This window comes from Gekko japonicus, unplaced genomic scaffold (assembly GCF_001447785.1).
Source record: "Gekko japonicus isolate JY-2015 unplaced genomic scaffold, Gekko_japonicus_V1.1 scaffold538, whole genome shotgun sequence".
Lineage (NCBI taxonomy): Eukaryota > Metazoa > Chordata > Lepidosauria > Squamata > Gekkonidae > Gekko > Gekko japonicus.
The window spans coordinates 200,317-216,011 of record NW_015168062.1 but is presented as its reverse complement, the minus strand read 5'-3'; the positions used below and the strand labels follow the sequence as shown (position 1 = coordinate 216,011).

General features: G+C 40.3%; 1 protein-coding gene across 1 annotated transcript in view; it reads left to right on the top strand.

Moving 5' to 3' along the window:
- Positions 1 to 15,695, top strand: part of LOC107113239 (partitioning defective 3 homolog B-like) — a 195,197-nt gene that overhangs the window by 37,324 nt on the left and 142,178 nt on the right. The window contains exon 2 of the mRNA XM_015414539.1: positions 9,160 to 9,261. Within this exon, the coding sequence (XP_015270025.1) occupies positions 9,160 to 9,261 (102 nt within the window). The remainder of the gene's footprint in view (positions 1 to 9,159; positions 9,262 to 15,695) is intronic.

The window sequence follows — 15,695 nt, the reverse complement described above, 5'->3', positions numbered from 1 at the left end:
TAGATAGGGGCTCTGGGGCAAGTGATGCTCTGTCTTCTTGGTACTTGGGGGGGGGCAACAGTGGGTGGGCTTCTAATGTTCTGGCCCCACTGGTGGACCTCCTGATGGCACCTGGTATTTCTGGCCACTGTGTGACACAGAGTGTTGGACTGGATGGGCCTTTGGCCTGATCCAACATTGGCGTCTCTCTCTCTTAAATATGAAATAAATTATAGTTAAAATTACTCCCCCCTCCTCAGTAATTCTTCTGTAAGCTCCCCAGTTCTCTTGCATGTCAAGACCTCGAGTTTGAGGAAAAGAAACATGGAGGACAAAAATATAGGTTTTTGATCCAACATTGGCGTCTCTCTCTCTTAAATATGAAATAAATTATAGTTAAAATTACTCCCCCCTCCTCAGTAATTCTTCTGTAAGCTCCCCAGTTCTCTTGCATGTCAAGACCTCGAGTTTGAGGAAAAGAAACATGGAGGACAAAAATATAGGTTTTTGATCCAACATTGGCGTTTCTCTCTCTTAAATATGAAATAAATTATAGTTAAAATTACTCCCCCCTCCTCCTCAGTAATTCTTCTGTAAGCTCCCCAGTTCTCTTGCATGTCAAGACCTCGAGTTTGAGGAAAAGAAACATGGAGGACAAAAAATATAGGTTGTTCTGCTGAAGGTTATTCTGAGGTTCCGCCTGTGGGTGCTACAGATTCCCTTTGATCGATGTAAATAAATACACTTGACCCTTTTATTACCCTATCTGAAGGTGTCAGTTCTCCATATTCCACGTCTGCATGAAAACTTCAGCCTTCCGCTCCTATGGATCTGATCCTGTGTTACTGAGTTGGAACTTTCCTTTTAGGCTTTGCTGAGTTCCAGACAAAATTATCCTCTATTAATTCTCAAATGTTCAAGCCTCTATAGCTTAAAATAATGAAGTAAAAGAAATGAGGTCTGTTTTGTCTAGTTTGATCTTGTAGAATTCTTTGCAGATACCAGTTCAGGCTTTTCTTTAAACTCAGATTTAAATACAGAAAAACAAACAAACACCCCCAACACGAAAACAAACAACAAAATTAGCCACAACCGAGAGCCCCCCCCCCCCCGTTTGTGAATTCAGGTTTTAAACTGTTTAAATTACAACACCTATGGTGTAAAACAGAAGGATAAATATTCTGGTACATATACTTCTGAGTAAAAGAGGAAACACTTTTTACTGTTTCCCAAACAGCCAGTACTTTTCTAGTGTTGTGAAAAGCTCTCCCTTTTATTTAGATCCCTTTAATTATCTGAGGTAATTATAGCTAATACCACAATAATTTGAAAATGCTAATTTTGTTAATTTTAATTTATCAAGCACCCAAACGCAGCTTTTCACAGGAAAAATGAGCTACCATTTTGTAAGAAGTGTTTTGTCAGAGTGACGTAAATTCAGCTTTCACATGTTATTGTATACTGATACGTTTCCATAGTAAAAGATGTGAGTGTACTGTTTGCCATGCAGTATATTAATTGGTAAGTGCTCTGCATTGGCAGAGAGCCTGTGTAGTGGTGCAGCAATTAGACTGGTGGACTAGGAGCTAGGAGACCGGGGTTTCAGTCCCCAGAAGATTGCTTAGGTGGTCTTTGGCCAGAAACAATCTCAGCCTAACCTCCCTCTCAGAATTGTTAGAAAGACAGAAATGGAGGTGAGAATTTTGCGAGCTCCTTTGGATTCCCATTAGGGAGGAGTAGGGTATAAACGAAGCAAATAAATAAAAGGAGAACAGCAGATGTGAGCTGCTAAATTCTGTATTCTGGCGAATAAAGGCTCTAGTCCACTGTGTGTATTTAGACATAAGCCCTGTTGAACTAAAGGCAGTATACCCTTGGGCTCAATTCACATGTCAGAAACAAAATGGAATTTCTCTGGAGTATACACACCCTGGTTAATTGCTGAGCTTACAAACTTCCACTCCCTTCTCTCCTCCCCCTCTGCTGACTTCAGTTAATCGTGTCTGAATGCAGGTGCCTCAACTAACCTAGGTTACTTTCTTTTGCAGGAACCAAGATTCATCTGTTCAGGATCACAGTTATCAGGACAGAAAGTCTCCTCTAGTAGTTCTAAGGCACCCCAAATTCAAATCTAACTATTTAGTTGAATAAGTCAATCCTAGTGCAAGGAATAGTGGATGTAATGAGTGAAAGTTAGCAGTTAACCAGGTTCATGTGCTTTCTTGGCTAGCTTTTTACCAAAGAGTGTTTTACTATTTCTGTAAACTTTTATTATGCTAAAGGTAACCTGGTTTTACATTTCTTAGAAAAAGGTGTGGTGACTTGTTTAAACAGTATCAGAGTAGTATTGTGGTTTGTTCACAAGGCTTATTGGATAGGTATAGCTCTCTCTACGGAGAGTATGAAAAAGGTGCAGTTGTGAAATGGTATTTTAATGTGCAGTGGTAACTGGAATGCTGCACAGTGAAGATTGGAAACTGAAAGGGTTTTTTTTTTGGTGTGCCATAAATAACTGTAGACTTTAGACCTGATACTCTTTCTGCCATACCCGGCAGAAACTTGAAGCACAGCTAATTTCGTAGGCAGCATATCGCACAATTTAAATGTTGAATTATGTTGCTAAATAGATTGATCTAAGTTGGTAGTTTTATGAGGGCACCAATGGGGTTGACATGAGTTGGAGATCTTACATGTTTAATTATTTGTTACAGTTATATGCATGCTGAGGTAGTTATACTCTTCCGAGTTGTACTAACTGCTGTTACATAACCAGCTGGACTTCATAGAAAACACTTCAATTAATGATGTTGCTTATCTATGATATAGGGTTGCCAACCCCAGGTGGGAGTGGGGGATCCCCCAATTTCACAGGCTCCAGCCCGCTGCTGGTCAGCGGGCTGGCAGGTGAGCCCCGTCCCCAACAGCCACAGCCGGGTGCAACAGTCCTGGCATGATGATGTCACACAGAAGTGACACCATCATGCCGAGGATGTTGCATGGCCACACTGGTATTTTGGGCAAAACTCTATGGTAACCATAGAGTTTTGCCCAAAATACCGGAGCGTTGCTGTGCAACATCCCCGCCATGATGACTTCACTTCTGCATAATGTCATCGTGCTGGGGTTGTCGTGTGTGGTGATGTCGTCTTGCCCCCAACTCCTGGGAAGCTCCCTCCCACTCCTTGGTGGCAGAAGAAAAGGACCTGGCAACCCTACTCTGGTATTATGTTACTGAGTTGGAACTCTGGGCTGACTTAACCATCATCTATATTGAACATATTTCTGAGCCATTGCCTTGTCATAAAGAAGCATGCTTGCGATTCAAATTGCAAGTATTGAAGAGGAGAAAATACTCTGCCGTAAAACATAATTTGTAAGTGCAGAGACATTTCAGGTTAACTCTGTCCTCTGCTGTGGTCGTGTTGTCATTGTCAAGTTGTTGTGGCCTCAGCAAATTCCTTGTCCACTCTACTGTGTGGGAAAAGTCAAGTGTACCAGATAAGATTGTTCTTGACCCACTTTAAACTGTATATACACGTTGTCATGCATATGTATGTTTGTGTGTACACATACTCTATTAAAAAAATGAAAAGAGTGCCAGAATGCAGAAGCCCTTCATGTGCTAATGAAGGAAGCCATAAGAACCAAGCCTGGGAACAGCTTGTAGTTTGCATTTAGGCAGCCCTGTGAACCCACACCATTCTTATCTCTGCTGTGCTACCAGGTTGTGTCTTTTTGCATGTATACCTTTTCCCCCTATAGGAATGAATATTATTTATTTATTTATTTATTTATTTATTGAACTTATATCCCGCCCTCCCCCGAAGGGCTCAGGGCGGCTAACAGGCAATAAATATTGCAACAATAAAACACAATTATGACAATTAAAAGATAAATATACATTTAAGAACATTTCAACTACCGAGCTGAATCCAAATATAAATCTAACTTTAAGATGCTCGCGATACATCAAATCTAGAAACTCCAAACAAGATGGTGACGGTCCTATCCAGATGTTCCCCGAGGTCGTTCGATGTTTTCACGCATTCCTTCAGATGGTCAAAAGTTTAAAGTATTCAAGGGATCCAGTGCTTCTGGTGTTTCATTTGATTCCCAGGGCCTCTTCCGCCCCCCAAGATGGTAATATATGAGGGGGCAGTGAGCGAAGGGCGGCGGCCCCTACTTGAAAGCCTGGTGGAAGAGCTCCGTCTTACAGGCCCTGCGGAACTGCATCAAGTCCCGCAGGGCCTGAATCTTCTCCGGGAGCTCATTCCACCAGGCAGGGGCCGTCACCGAGAAGGCCCTGGTCCTTGTGGCGACCAACTTTACATCTCTGGGGCCCGGCATAGTTAGTAAGTTTTGGGCCCCAGACCGTAGTGCTCTTGGGGGAACATACGGGATAAGGCGGTCCCTTGGAGGGGAGACAAGCGTTTATAATTTAACAGTTGGTGGGGGAGCTCAATGAGAACCTGGTACAATTTTGGGGTGGGAAAGCAAGCTTTGACCATCCCTGAGCTGCGTGGTTGATAATAGTCCTTTTACTGTGTACAACAGAAGTTAATGGGGGTCACTGAGAAAAGAGTCCACTCCTATTTGTTCTTTGCCCCATTCTCTCCTTTGGGGGGAGTACAAGGACAGGGTGCTAGAGCATGAAAAATAGAGAACTGAGAGACAAACGTTTTATAAGAAAAATAAGAGAAATGAGAGACAAATGTTTCATAAGAAAAATTACAAGTACGTGAGAATGCATTGCAAACTATTGTACCCTGTGCCACTAGGTCACATGTATCTCATTTTTTTGCCATCTGAGAAGTAGGAGAAAATGATGGCTGAACCAAAAGTGTACTATTTGGACAGAAGCACTTTCACATACAGTCACAAAAAATAGCACTATCAGTATATTTGGATGTCAAGTTTAACTTTATAACACTGAAAACACTGATCTTTGATAATGTATTGTCATTAAGCATAGAATATGAATGTTGTAAAATCATATTTAAACAATTATTGAAATATTTGTGTATGTCTACATGCATAGGAATTATCAGTTTATCTGATTCTCAGCATGGCCAACTCTGTGGATAGTTATGCCCAGAGAATGGAGCTATAAACAGACAAGGCAGATCTTTCTACAAACCTGAAAAACACTCCAGGTTTGTGGGAAGGTGTGAAATCTAAATTAAAAAATTGGGGTGTTAACCCCACCAATAATAGAAACAGCACCAGTAGTTTTAAGGAACAAATGCCCTCAGTGGCTGTTGCTAGGGAATCACAGCTGCCAGCCTTCCTACCTTGTTTTTTGTCCATAAAAGGTGGTGGTGGTGGGGAATAGGGCCCTTCCTAGGGCTGTTGTAGCCTTTAATGGAGGATTTATTGGGGCCAGGCCTGGCAGTAGCCATCAGGTATCTTTCTACCATATGACTTGCTTGGCTCACCCAGGCCTGGCTGCTTGCTAGCTTGGTAGTGTTCAACAGCAGCCACCCTGAAAAAGCCAGTGTGCATAGTGGTTACAGGTTTAGACTAGGTTCTGCTAGATTTACGTTCAAATCCCCACTCTACTGTGGAAGCTCACTGGGTGATCTTAGGCCGATCATATATTTTCAGCCTAACTTATTGCACAGGGTTGTTGGGAAAATAAAATGGAGAAAAGAATTAAGTAAGTTGCTTTGGGTCCCCATTATGGATAAAGGTGTGATTTAAATGAAATAAATAATAAATGTAGCTGAAGATGGGAGGCAGATGAAAGGAGGTTGATGGTGTGAAGTAGCAAAGGAATTAGGAAAAGGTGAGAATAGGGGGGGGGTTTGCCAGGAGAAAGGAAAGATTAAATAATGTGGAGAGGAGGACAGAAGAGAAAACACAGTCCTCCTCTCAATCCCTTGTGCATTTGCCACTGTGCAACTGGAAAGAAAATAGTAGGGGAGGGGAAAATGAGATTCCCCGTGAGTCCTTGTGGGTCTCCTGCTTGTCATAATCCAATGTTACAGATTGTATTACATATTTTTTTCTTATTATTGAATATTTTGCATAAAACTTGCCTTTGACTCATTCCAAATGGGGAAAATCATTTCATAGGAGCTTTTTTTTTACAGTGCTTTCCATTATTTCCTAACTTTGTTCCACTGGAAAATGTTATTGGAGATGAAACTGGGGAAAAACTTTGTTCTTTTCCTGGGACTTCACATCTCTGCTTACTACTTGACAATATTCCTTGTATTTTTGGCAGATTCCTCCACTATTACGAGCGGTGTCTCCCATTTAGCAGATTGGACATATTGCTAATACAATGTGATGGTTCTTCCCAATTGTAAAATTTAATATAGAAAATCTGAACGTTGTGAAGACAAAACTGGAGTAGTCTTCTTGTTTGACTGTTATAACAATCATTACATCCTGGTGAGAGAGCTTCCTAGATTTTTTCTTTGTGTGTGTGTGTGCTTGTGAGCTTTGAATACATGGTGACTTCTGGCAATCGCTAGTGGGGCTAGGACATTTCAGAGAGGTGGCTTAATAACCTGCCTCTAGATCCCGGCCATAGTATTCCTTGGAGGTTGCTCTTCCAAGTACTTGCCAGGGTTGGCCCTGCTTAGCTTCTGAGACCTGATGAGATTGGGTTGTCTGGGCTATCCAGGTCAGGGTGGCTTCCTAGATTTCTTGATAGCAACATATCCATTCAGATCTGTAGGAACTCTTAAATGAATGTACACCTGTGTGTGTATCAGGGCTTCCTTTTTTATTTTATCTAAATACTGCTCTTTGCACTACATTGGAGGTGGGTCTAGAAGGTTCCATGAGCTTTAGGAGTAGCTGATTGTTGGGCTGCAGCCCAAAGAGGGCCTTAAACCTTCATTGTGTGTACCTTGGAATATTTGTTGTTGTTCAGTCGCACAGTCAAGTCCGACTCTTCGCGACCCTATGGACCAGATCACACCATGTATAAATAGGAACAAAGGTTACAGAATAGGGTTGCCATCCCCTGATGGGGTGGGGTTTCCCCCACTTTTGGGGCTCCCAAACCACTGCTGATCAGCTGGCTGGTGGGAGAGCCCCACCCTCTAAGAGCCCCATTGCGCTAAACGTGCCTGCCATAATGACATCACTCGGAGGTGATGTCACCTGGAGGTAATGTCATTGTGCTGGGCACATCATGCGGAGGATGCTCTAGCTTTTGGGTAAAAATTCTATGGTGACCATAGAGTTTTTTTACCCAAATGGTAGAATTTCCTCTGACTGACTTTCCTGGCACAATGATGTCACTTCGCGCGCATGCCAGAAGACCCCAGGAGCCAGGTTGGAGCCCCCCACTGGGACAAAGACAACCCTTCTACAGAACGACCATTCAGTTATTACTTTCCAACATGGAATCTTCTTCTCATTGGTATTCTCCTGAAGTCTGTGGTCGCTCATTTTCTCAAAATGAGATATGGCTACTTAAAAGTGTGTGTTTGGCTAATAGTAGGTAGACAAATGCTTTTTTGTTGTATTTCAAAATATGAACTAGATTCACAATTCAGTGTTGTTAGGGCTCTTACCTGCTTTGTATCAAGACAATAGGATAGAAATGTGAAATAATATTCAAGTGTGTGATAAGAGCGTAGAATATAGAACTCAGATTTTATAATGGGAATAAATTCAAAGGAAAACACAGCAAAAATAGAAAATAACCATTAAACTTAACCATCTTCATTTAATTTTCTTCACTGATTGCTCCAGATTTATGAAAGGTCTTGTAAATGTGAAAGTCCAACTAAAGAGAATTTCCAGTTGAACTGGTGGTATTGTGGTGGTTTCTGCAGAGAGATGTGTACAGTTTCCAATACCTTTCATTACCGGCTTCAGTACAAAGTGATACATTTAGCATGGCAAGTATCCGTTAAATTGAGAGTTTCAGAAGAAGTGGGCAATTTGAATTAATGGACCACAGTCTTTAGATGCAGTGGAATGAGTTAAAGGAAAAATGCCATTCTCAATTCTGAATTTGCTCTTCATTTTAAGGCACTAAGTACTGCAACTGCATAGTATTTTAACTTGAGATTTGACAAGCTGAGCAGGGTAGTAGGTTGCATACTGTTTCTCAAGGTTAGAAATTGCGGTTCTAGAAAATTATGTTAGCTGAAAAAACATGTAGTTGGCTGTCCCTGACTGAATACCAAGTTGGTGAAGGATGTGTCACAGATATCAATGATTGCATAGGTTGTGTGTTGCAGTATTTGTTTATTTGTGATACCTATTCTGTCCCTGACACCCTCTGCTCAACTTTCCCCCCTGTTTCTGCCATCACACCTTCTGCCTGCACATGCTGACATACTTTAAAATTGAGTCTTCAGTGATGTTCAGATGGTGACTGAATCATCAAGGAAGTAATTATCAGCCAAAATGGAAGTTGCTGCAGAGAATATGCAGTCAGGAGAAACAGGGATCTATGAACTAGTGTAAACCTGCTATGGCATCTGTCTTGGATTTGAGATACAGTCCATGCTGGTCTGAGCCTTACCTGAAACTGAAAATGCAGTCTTCCTGACCCCCCCCCCTTCCAAGATGTTACACTATGAACCAAGAGTCCATGTGCTGTGTAGTGAAAGGCTGTTCTCTCCCTGTTCCTATACTGTTCCAACTGGAGTCATATTTTGGAAGATTGTTCTGTGTTTTTGTAAACCAAATATGAACGGTCATATAAAAGAATACTGTGTGTACAGTGGTTGAGAGGTTAACAAAGACTAATAAGAACAAAACGTTGGACTAAGTGAGATTTAAATATTGTACTTTTAGTCATAGTGGATGGTTACCGTAAATTACATTTCTAAAGTCACTTTGCAATAATATATGCATTTACTGGAAGATAATCTTGTTGAGTTTAGTGCTCACGCCCAAGTAAGCATGCTTAGCGTTGGTGTATTTGTAGTACGTTAAAAATGTGATAAAACCAAATTTAAAATTTTCCATAAAGACTTATTCCAAGGTCTTGAAGCACATTGTTAATATTTGTAGATTCAGTAGCTACAGATTAACATGTAAACCACTCGTTTTAGATTGGAATATTAAACAAACCTGTTTATGAACAAAATATAATGTCACTTCATAAACATTATTAGAACATGAGGAAATTTATTTTGTGACAGTATTGTTTGTGTGCTAAAAATGGTGAGCTAATGAGAAAACGTACTTATGTTTCATTTGCAGGATCCTTCTTATTGGGTGAACATTCACCATCTGGAGTACACAGATGGGGGAATCCTGGACCCAGATGACATGCTGGCAGATGTTGTGGAAGACAAAGATAAGGTTGCTGGAGAACAATACTTTATTTTTAACTGGAAATTGTCAGATTGAATTAAAGTCTGGCATGACTCTGTTGTAACCTCACATAATTTAATATACTTAATAGCTATATGACAGTGGGATATTGGGTTGAATTCTTCAAAGAATTAAAAACATTGGATCTCTTTTATTGAATATTGAGGTACATTTCTGCTCCACAGTAAGGATGTGGGATAAAAAGGCAGACGGAGCCTTACAATTTGGTTTTGGGACTTGAATGAGGGGGGGGGAATCTTTAGCTTCTTTTGCAATTTTGTAAAAAAGAGGAATAGCTGCTGATGAGGTCAGGCATTGATTTTGAATGCGGTATTGATTTGGTTCCTGTTAATTTGGATTCACAAAGACAGCTGTGTTTTCTTCTGTGTGTGCGTGATATATTTATAATAAAGAGAGCTATTTGCAGACACAACCTTTAATTGATACACGACTTGAAAGCACAAACTTCTGTGCGTCCCTAAGTTGAATGTATGTTTTCATGGCTCAGAATTCTCTTGATGCCTTAGTTTTTTACCTTTACAACAGACACACAGGTATCTTGAAATCTGTGATTTATTGTAAGTTGACATTACTATACTGTGATTTTTGATCAATTTCATGCATGGTGCATGTATTTATGTAGAATGTAGTAGCCACGAGTGCTTTAAAGAAACTTTGTAAACCTTTATCATGGTGCATTCCAAATGGATTTCTTATTTGTATGGTGTTTCTACTGTTTGACCACTGTGAGACTTGATTAAATTATAATATTAATTCCCGTGGTTCACTTCTAGAAAATAGTTATTTTACTACCTTTCTAAGGACTTAGAAATAGACTGTTTGATACACTGAATATATTGAGACAACATTTTGTGTTTTGGTCATATTGTGAAAATGATCCTAATATTCATAAAATTTGAATGTACAAACAATAGATATTCTACTCTGGGGAAAGACAATAAGAAATTGTAAAAAAGGGGGCACTTCTGGGTCTTCTGTTGCCCTCACAGGTTAAAGAATGCCAGTTAATTCTTAATGTAGTTGACATTATCCAGGTATGCATTTCCTAGACCATCTTGAGGAAGTGATTGTTTTTAGGCTTTGACAGCTTGATGTTCCCCCTAGGGAGAGGATGAATCATAAATGCATGCATGCAACAAATAGATTTAACTAATGAAAACAAATGACAATGCTACTATTATTATTCATGATTAAATGGGATAGAACAGGTCATAAGTATTAATCTCTAGTCACTACATATGTTCGTGACACATTACATCTGTCAGATACAGCTACATAGAAAGATAACAGTTTGACCGCATGCATCTATTTACTGTTGTCCTTATTGATCTTCATCTTCCCATGTGAGGAAACTGAAAAAAGGCAGGGAGTAAATCTTAGAAAATCTCATCTTCAGTGAAACCGTGCTGATCTGCTGGATTCCGGGGTAACAGCGTTTCCTCCCTCAGCTAACTGAACTGGCACTTCAGGGGAGTGGGAATTACCGTCTGCAGTAAATCCCTTCTTCTTTAGTATGTTGCCTTTTCATATACTTGGCCACCTAGTGGAGAACCTTTATGGTTTAGTTCAGGAGTCCCCAATGTACTGAGTCTCTGGGCATGTCTGAAACTTTAAAGAAAGTGTAGAGGGAGCATGAAAAAATGGCAGTCATGGAGGGCAGGACCAGGTGAGGAGGGGGCTCTAATGGGGGGGGGAATTGTCTCTGTGTTTTGAAAAAAGAGATGCCATTTGGTTTCTTTGTAAAAGAAAGTGGAGGATTTGGGGCAACAGGGAGAGATTGTCGAGTGCAGAAGTTTAAGGAAGTCTGGTTCTATGACTAAGTTAAACCACATGACTGTGATGCACCTCACAGCATGAGCTCAGCACTTCCCCCCCCCAGTAGGGGTGAGCCAAAGCTCCCTGTACTATGTGTAACCCCCTCCCTTAAAAAAACCTTTTGAATTTTTTTTACACCAGTGGGTTCCCAGTACCCCAGGTTACCATGTTAATGACTGCTCATCTAATTAGTACTTACTGAGGAAGCTTGGTGATGTATAATCTCAGAATCTGTTTATTGTCTTTGAGAAATCCCCTAGGGGGATGGGTGAGCTGCTGCAAGACTAGACTCAGCTGTACAAGATTAAGATGGGTATTGGTTTGTCAGCAGCACATGTGAAAAGGCTCTCAGAAATGCAGTAATTCACAAGCAGAATATGAGTCAGGTCAGCCGTGTGCTTCAACTCTACAAGTAGCTAGGCTACATTAGCACAAGCATAGTATCCAAAGATTAAGAAGTTCCACTTTGTTCCATGCTAGTTAGAACTTGTCTGGTTTTCTGTGGCCAGTTTTGGGAACTGCACTTTCAGAAGGCTGTAGTCCTACTACCTGAACAATTACATGGATCGTAATTACACGGACCTATGTAAATAAAATTCCTAGCCTTAGAAACAGATTAAACACAGTTTAGACTGGGCATGCCTAGAGAGAACAAGTAGGTTCTGCGTTGCTTCCACCCATCTTCTAATAGGCTCAAAGTACATAAGGGTAGATTTGAGCTGAACGTTAGCAGAAATTTCTTAATGTTAAGAGCAATTTGACAATAGAGGCAATTATCTAGGGACAATGTGGGCACACTCTCACTACAGGTCTTCAAGCAGAGGGTAGACAGCCATCTCCTGGGTGATAGAATAGCTCTAAATTTCTCATATTGGGATAGGCGGTTAAACAAAACACTCTGTAATGCTCTTATCAACTCTGTGATAGGCCTCCAATGTACAATCTGCAGCAATGTGTGAAGAAATAGGAGAAGCCAATGGAATTTCCTGGAAGCTTTTTGTTCACGTTGTTTTGATAGTCAATAAATAACATTTGAAGACTAACCAGTTCTCAGTGTGAGAATATGATCAAGTCCCATCATGCACTGTTGTGAGGAAAGTTGTATGTCACTACTTATCAGGCAGAATGGGCAGTTCACTGAGTGCTACATAGCAAGGAAAATTGGTTCTGAATGAATGGCCTTCTGGAAGACTTCACTAAGTAGCCTTATCTCAACACTCTTAGCACTTCAAATATTCTTGACCCTGCCAGGTGAATAATAACCGTCATAACAGGATCTCTAGTCCTCTGGTTCTCAGTTGGAATGTGTTGATTATCTTCCTATCAAATCTGACAGGCTGGTGCAGTATGGAAAGCACAAGCAAATTGTCGAGAAGTCCCCTGTTAGTCGTAAGGTCCATCGCTGTCCTTTGATCCCTTAGTAGAGCACCAACTATGGCATAGATGGAAAGTTGCCATTTGGAAGGCAGGCTTGAGGTTGTAACACTTTTTTGGGGGGGCTGCATATCATCTGTGAAATGCCACTGGGTGTTCAGCGATTTCTGCGTGTTGTATCTTTGGTCTGAACTTGCCTGTTTCTACCCAAATAGAAACAGATTCTAATCAAATTAAGATATACTGCATTACCCATTTATTTTCTAGTGTCTACAGCTCTTTTAAAGGAGCTGCAGTGGCTTAAGTGGTTAAGCAGTACGGAAAGCACGAGCAAATTGTCGAGAAGGGGGCGCATGCTGATTCCCTCCCCTGTTAGTCGTAAGGTCCATCGCTGTCCTTTGATCCCTTAGTAGAGCACCAACTATGGCATAGATGGAAAGTTGCCATTTGGAAGGCAGGCTTGAGGTTGTAACACTTTTTTGGGGGGGCTGCATATCATCTGTGAAATGCCACTGGGTGTTCAGCGATTTCTGCGTGTTGTGTCTTTGGTCTGAACTTGCCTGTTTCTACCCAAATAGAAACAGATTCTAATCAAATTAAGATATACTGTATTACCCATTTATTTTCTAGTGTCTACAACTCTTTTAAGCTATTTTGTGTTAATGTTGTTGATGAGAATAACATACATACATAAAGCTGTCTTTTATGTAGTCTGACCATTTGCCCATCTATGGACTATTTGAGAGATTGCAGAACTATTGGCTTAGCACTTTCCTAGCCCTTCTAACCTGAGATCCTTTATGTGTCAGGAAGTGAACCTAGAACCTTGTGCATGCAAAACAGGAATTCAATGATAGCCATTACATACCTCTCCAATTGAAGTTTTTGTTAAATTTCAATCAATGTGTTGGACAAGCCTGTTGTACCATAATAAGTTCGTTATAGCCCTATTCCTTCCTCATTCAGAGTTGAAAAGATTCAGTTTTCCTCTGCTTAGAATGGAAACACTACAGAGAGGATGCTTCTGCTCTTGTGGAGACTAGTTATTAATAATATGCCACTTTCGTTTTCATTTGTTCTGGAAAACTGATGTCTTTTTTGACCTATCCCTGCTGGTGTTCTGCTCTTTTGACCCACCTTTGCCTCGGAACTTCTTTGTGTATTGAGTCAACAATGTAACTTGCTGAGTTTAAATTCACATTATTGGTTAAGATTGGTAGAAATTTTTATGTTTGTAGGACTTCACTATTGTTTCTATCTTGCAGGCACAGTCATAGTTCTATGGAAGTTGTGAATGAGGAATTTTTAGCTATACCAGTTCAGTGCACGTTTCATAGCTGAAACCAGTACATGTCTCTCTTATGTGGCATCTAACTGAAGTACTACCAACTATTAAAAATTCTGTTTGGAGATGTCTGTAATGACACCAGATGATCAGTAGGAAAAACCTTATCGTACTGCTAAATTTGTCCCTGACTTTCAAGGAAGGACTGGCGGCACTTACCTTCTATAACAAGTCAAAACATAATGCAAGAAAAATGTCATCTGACCCCTGGCATTTTTGGTATCTTGAAATATTTTACCCCAGTCTAATACTGGGTGGTCTGTTGACAGTATTTGATGGGTTGCTTGACCAGTATGCAAAACCTTTCTTAGTATTTTCTTTGTGCGTGGGTTTTTTTTTAATTTCAAAGAATTGAGGTTTTAAAGATCCTGAATACAAAGTAATCATAATAAAAAAGAGCCAGTGTTGTGTTTTTTGTCTGTCATAAGGTGAGTGAAAGTTGTGTCCTAATTGTTTGGGCTGGATCCTAGATTAAGAAAAAATGTGCCCTGGTTTGTTGTATTATTCAGACTTTTTAAATTTGTACTCTGTGCAGCCTTGTATTCCCCAATGAATTCTTTGTTGTAGTCAACTGTGAACTGAAAGAATATTAACTAGGAGGAGACAACCCCCCCCCCAAAGAATGTTCACTAGCTAGTGTCATCTTGATAGGTTAATAGTTGTGAAGAAGCCATTATGTGAGTACATGGTCTTATAAGCTAGGAACTTATAATATTCATTTCCAGTTTTATAAAATGCAATCTTGAGTTTTTGACCAGCAAAAAGCATTTCCCTGGAGTAGAGTGTCTTAAATTGGAATATCTTCCTATGAGTTCTTAAGGCTAGGTGATAGAAAAATAATTTGAGGAATCTCCCATTTCTGTGTTATCACCTTGCCAAATAGAAGACAGGGAGTCTTTTCCAAGCTGTTGCTTGACTAATGTCCAGCAAAGGTATGGTGGACATTTTGAGTAATTTAACTATCTTTGAGTTGTTAAAGAAACAAAGTAAGAGAGATGTTTTCAGACTAACAATTTGCTTTCTTTTTCTTTTTTAAAAAATAATGACACAAATTTGAATAACGCTCTGTTTTTTAACTTAAGAAAATTACAGTATAATTAAATGTGGCAGGCTGTACATGTTTACTGCGTCTTGTTGCTAATTAACTGTTGGAATTTTAGAGGAGAGCTGGCTAACAGCTGTTGGAGGCAGTAGGGACGGGGAAGTGCTTTTGGAAGTGATGAGGGAAATGATAAAGTGTTCTTGTTGAGAAGAAACGCAGAAGTGTTTTACATCATTCCCAAGTTTTTGAGGAAGCAGCCATTCATGTATACTGCTGCTTCTTTCGGGAGAATGGTGAGGACATTTGATCAAGAGGGCTAAGCATGTTACTTTTAGCTCCATAATTTTCACCCTCTCCTGCTTCTTGCAGGCTTCTTTATTTAATAAAAGCTCACACACCCCCCCCCCCCCCCATGTCTCATCTCAGTTCTGCCTCCATGGCTGTGTCTTCCATTTCCACCTTTATGGTGAGCTGTAAATCTGCATATTTGCTATTGTAATCTTCCCACACCCTGTGTCACTGAAATCTTACGTTCAGATTGTTTGGTCCACTGGGCAAGGAGTGTGTAGTTTCCCTAGGGCATTTAAAATTGTTTTGGAAATAGTGTCGCTTGTTTCCATGTGTGTGTGTTTTTGTTTGTTTTATGAAATTAATGTTGTTGTCATCATAAAGCTTTGTTATTCAATACTCATGGGGAATGGAGGTTGTTGGTTAGTAAAATGTGCTGGATACTCAAGCTTAATGCTTTGCCCCCTACCCAAAAGAAATCTGTAGTGACTGTACTGCACCCCATTGGGAGCAACATGGCAACAGCCCCTATGCCTG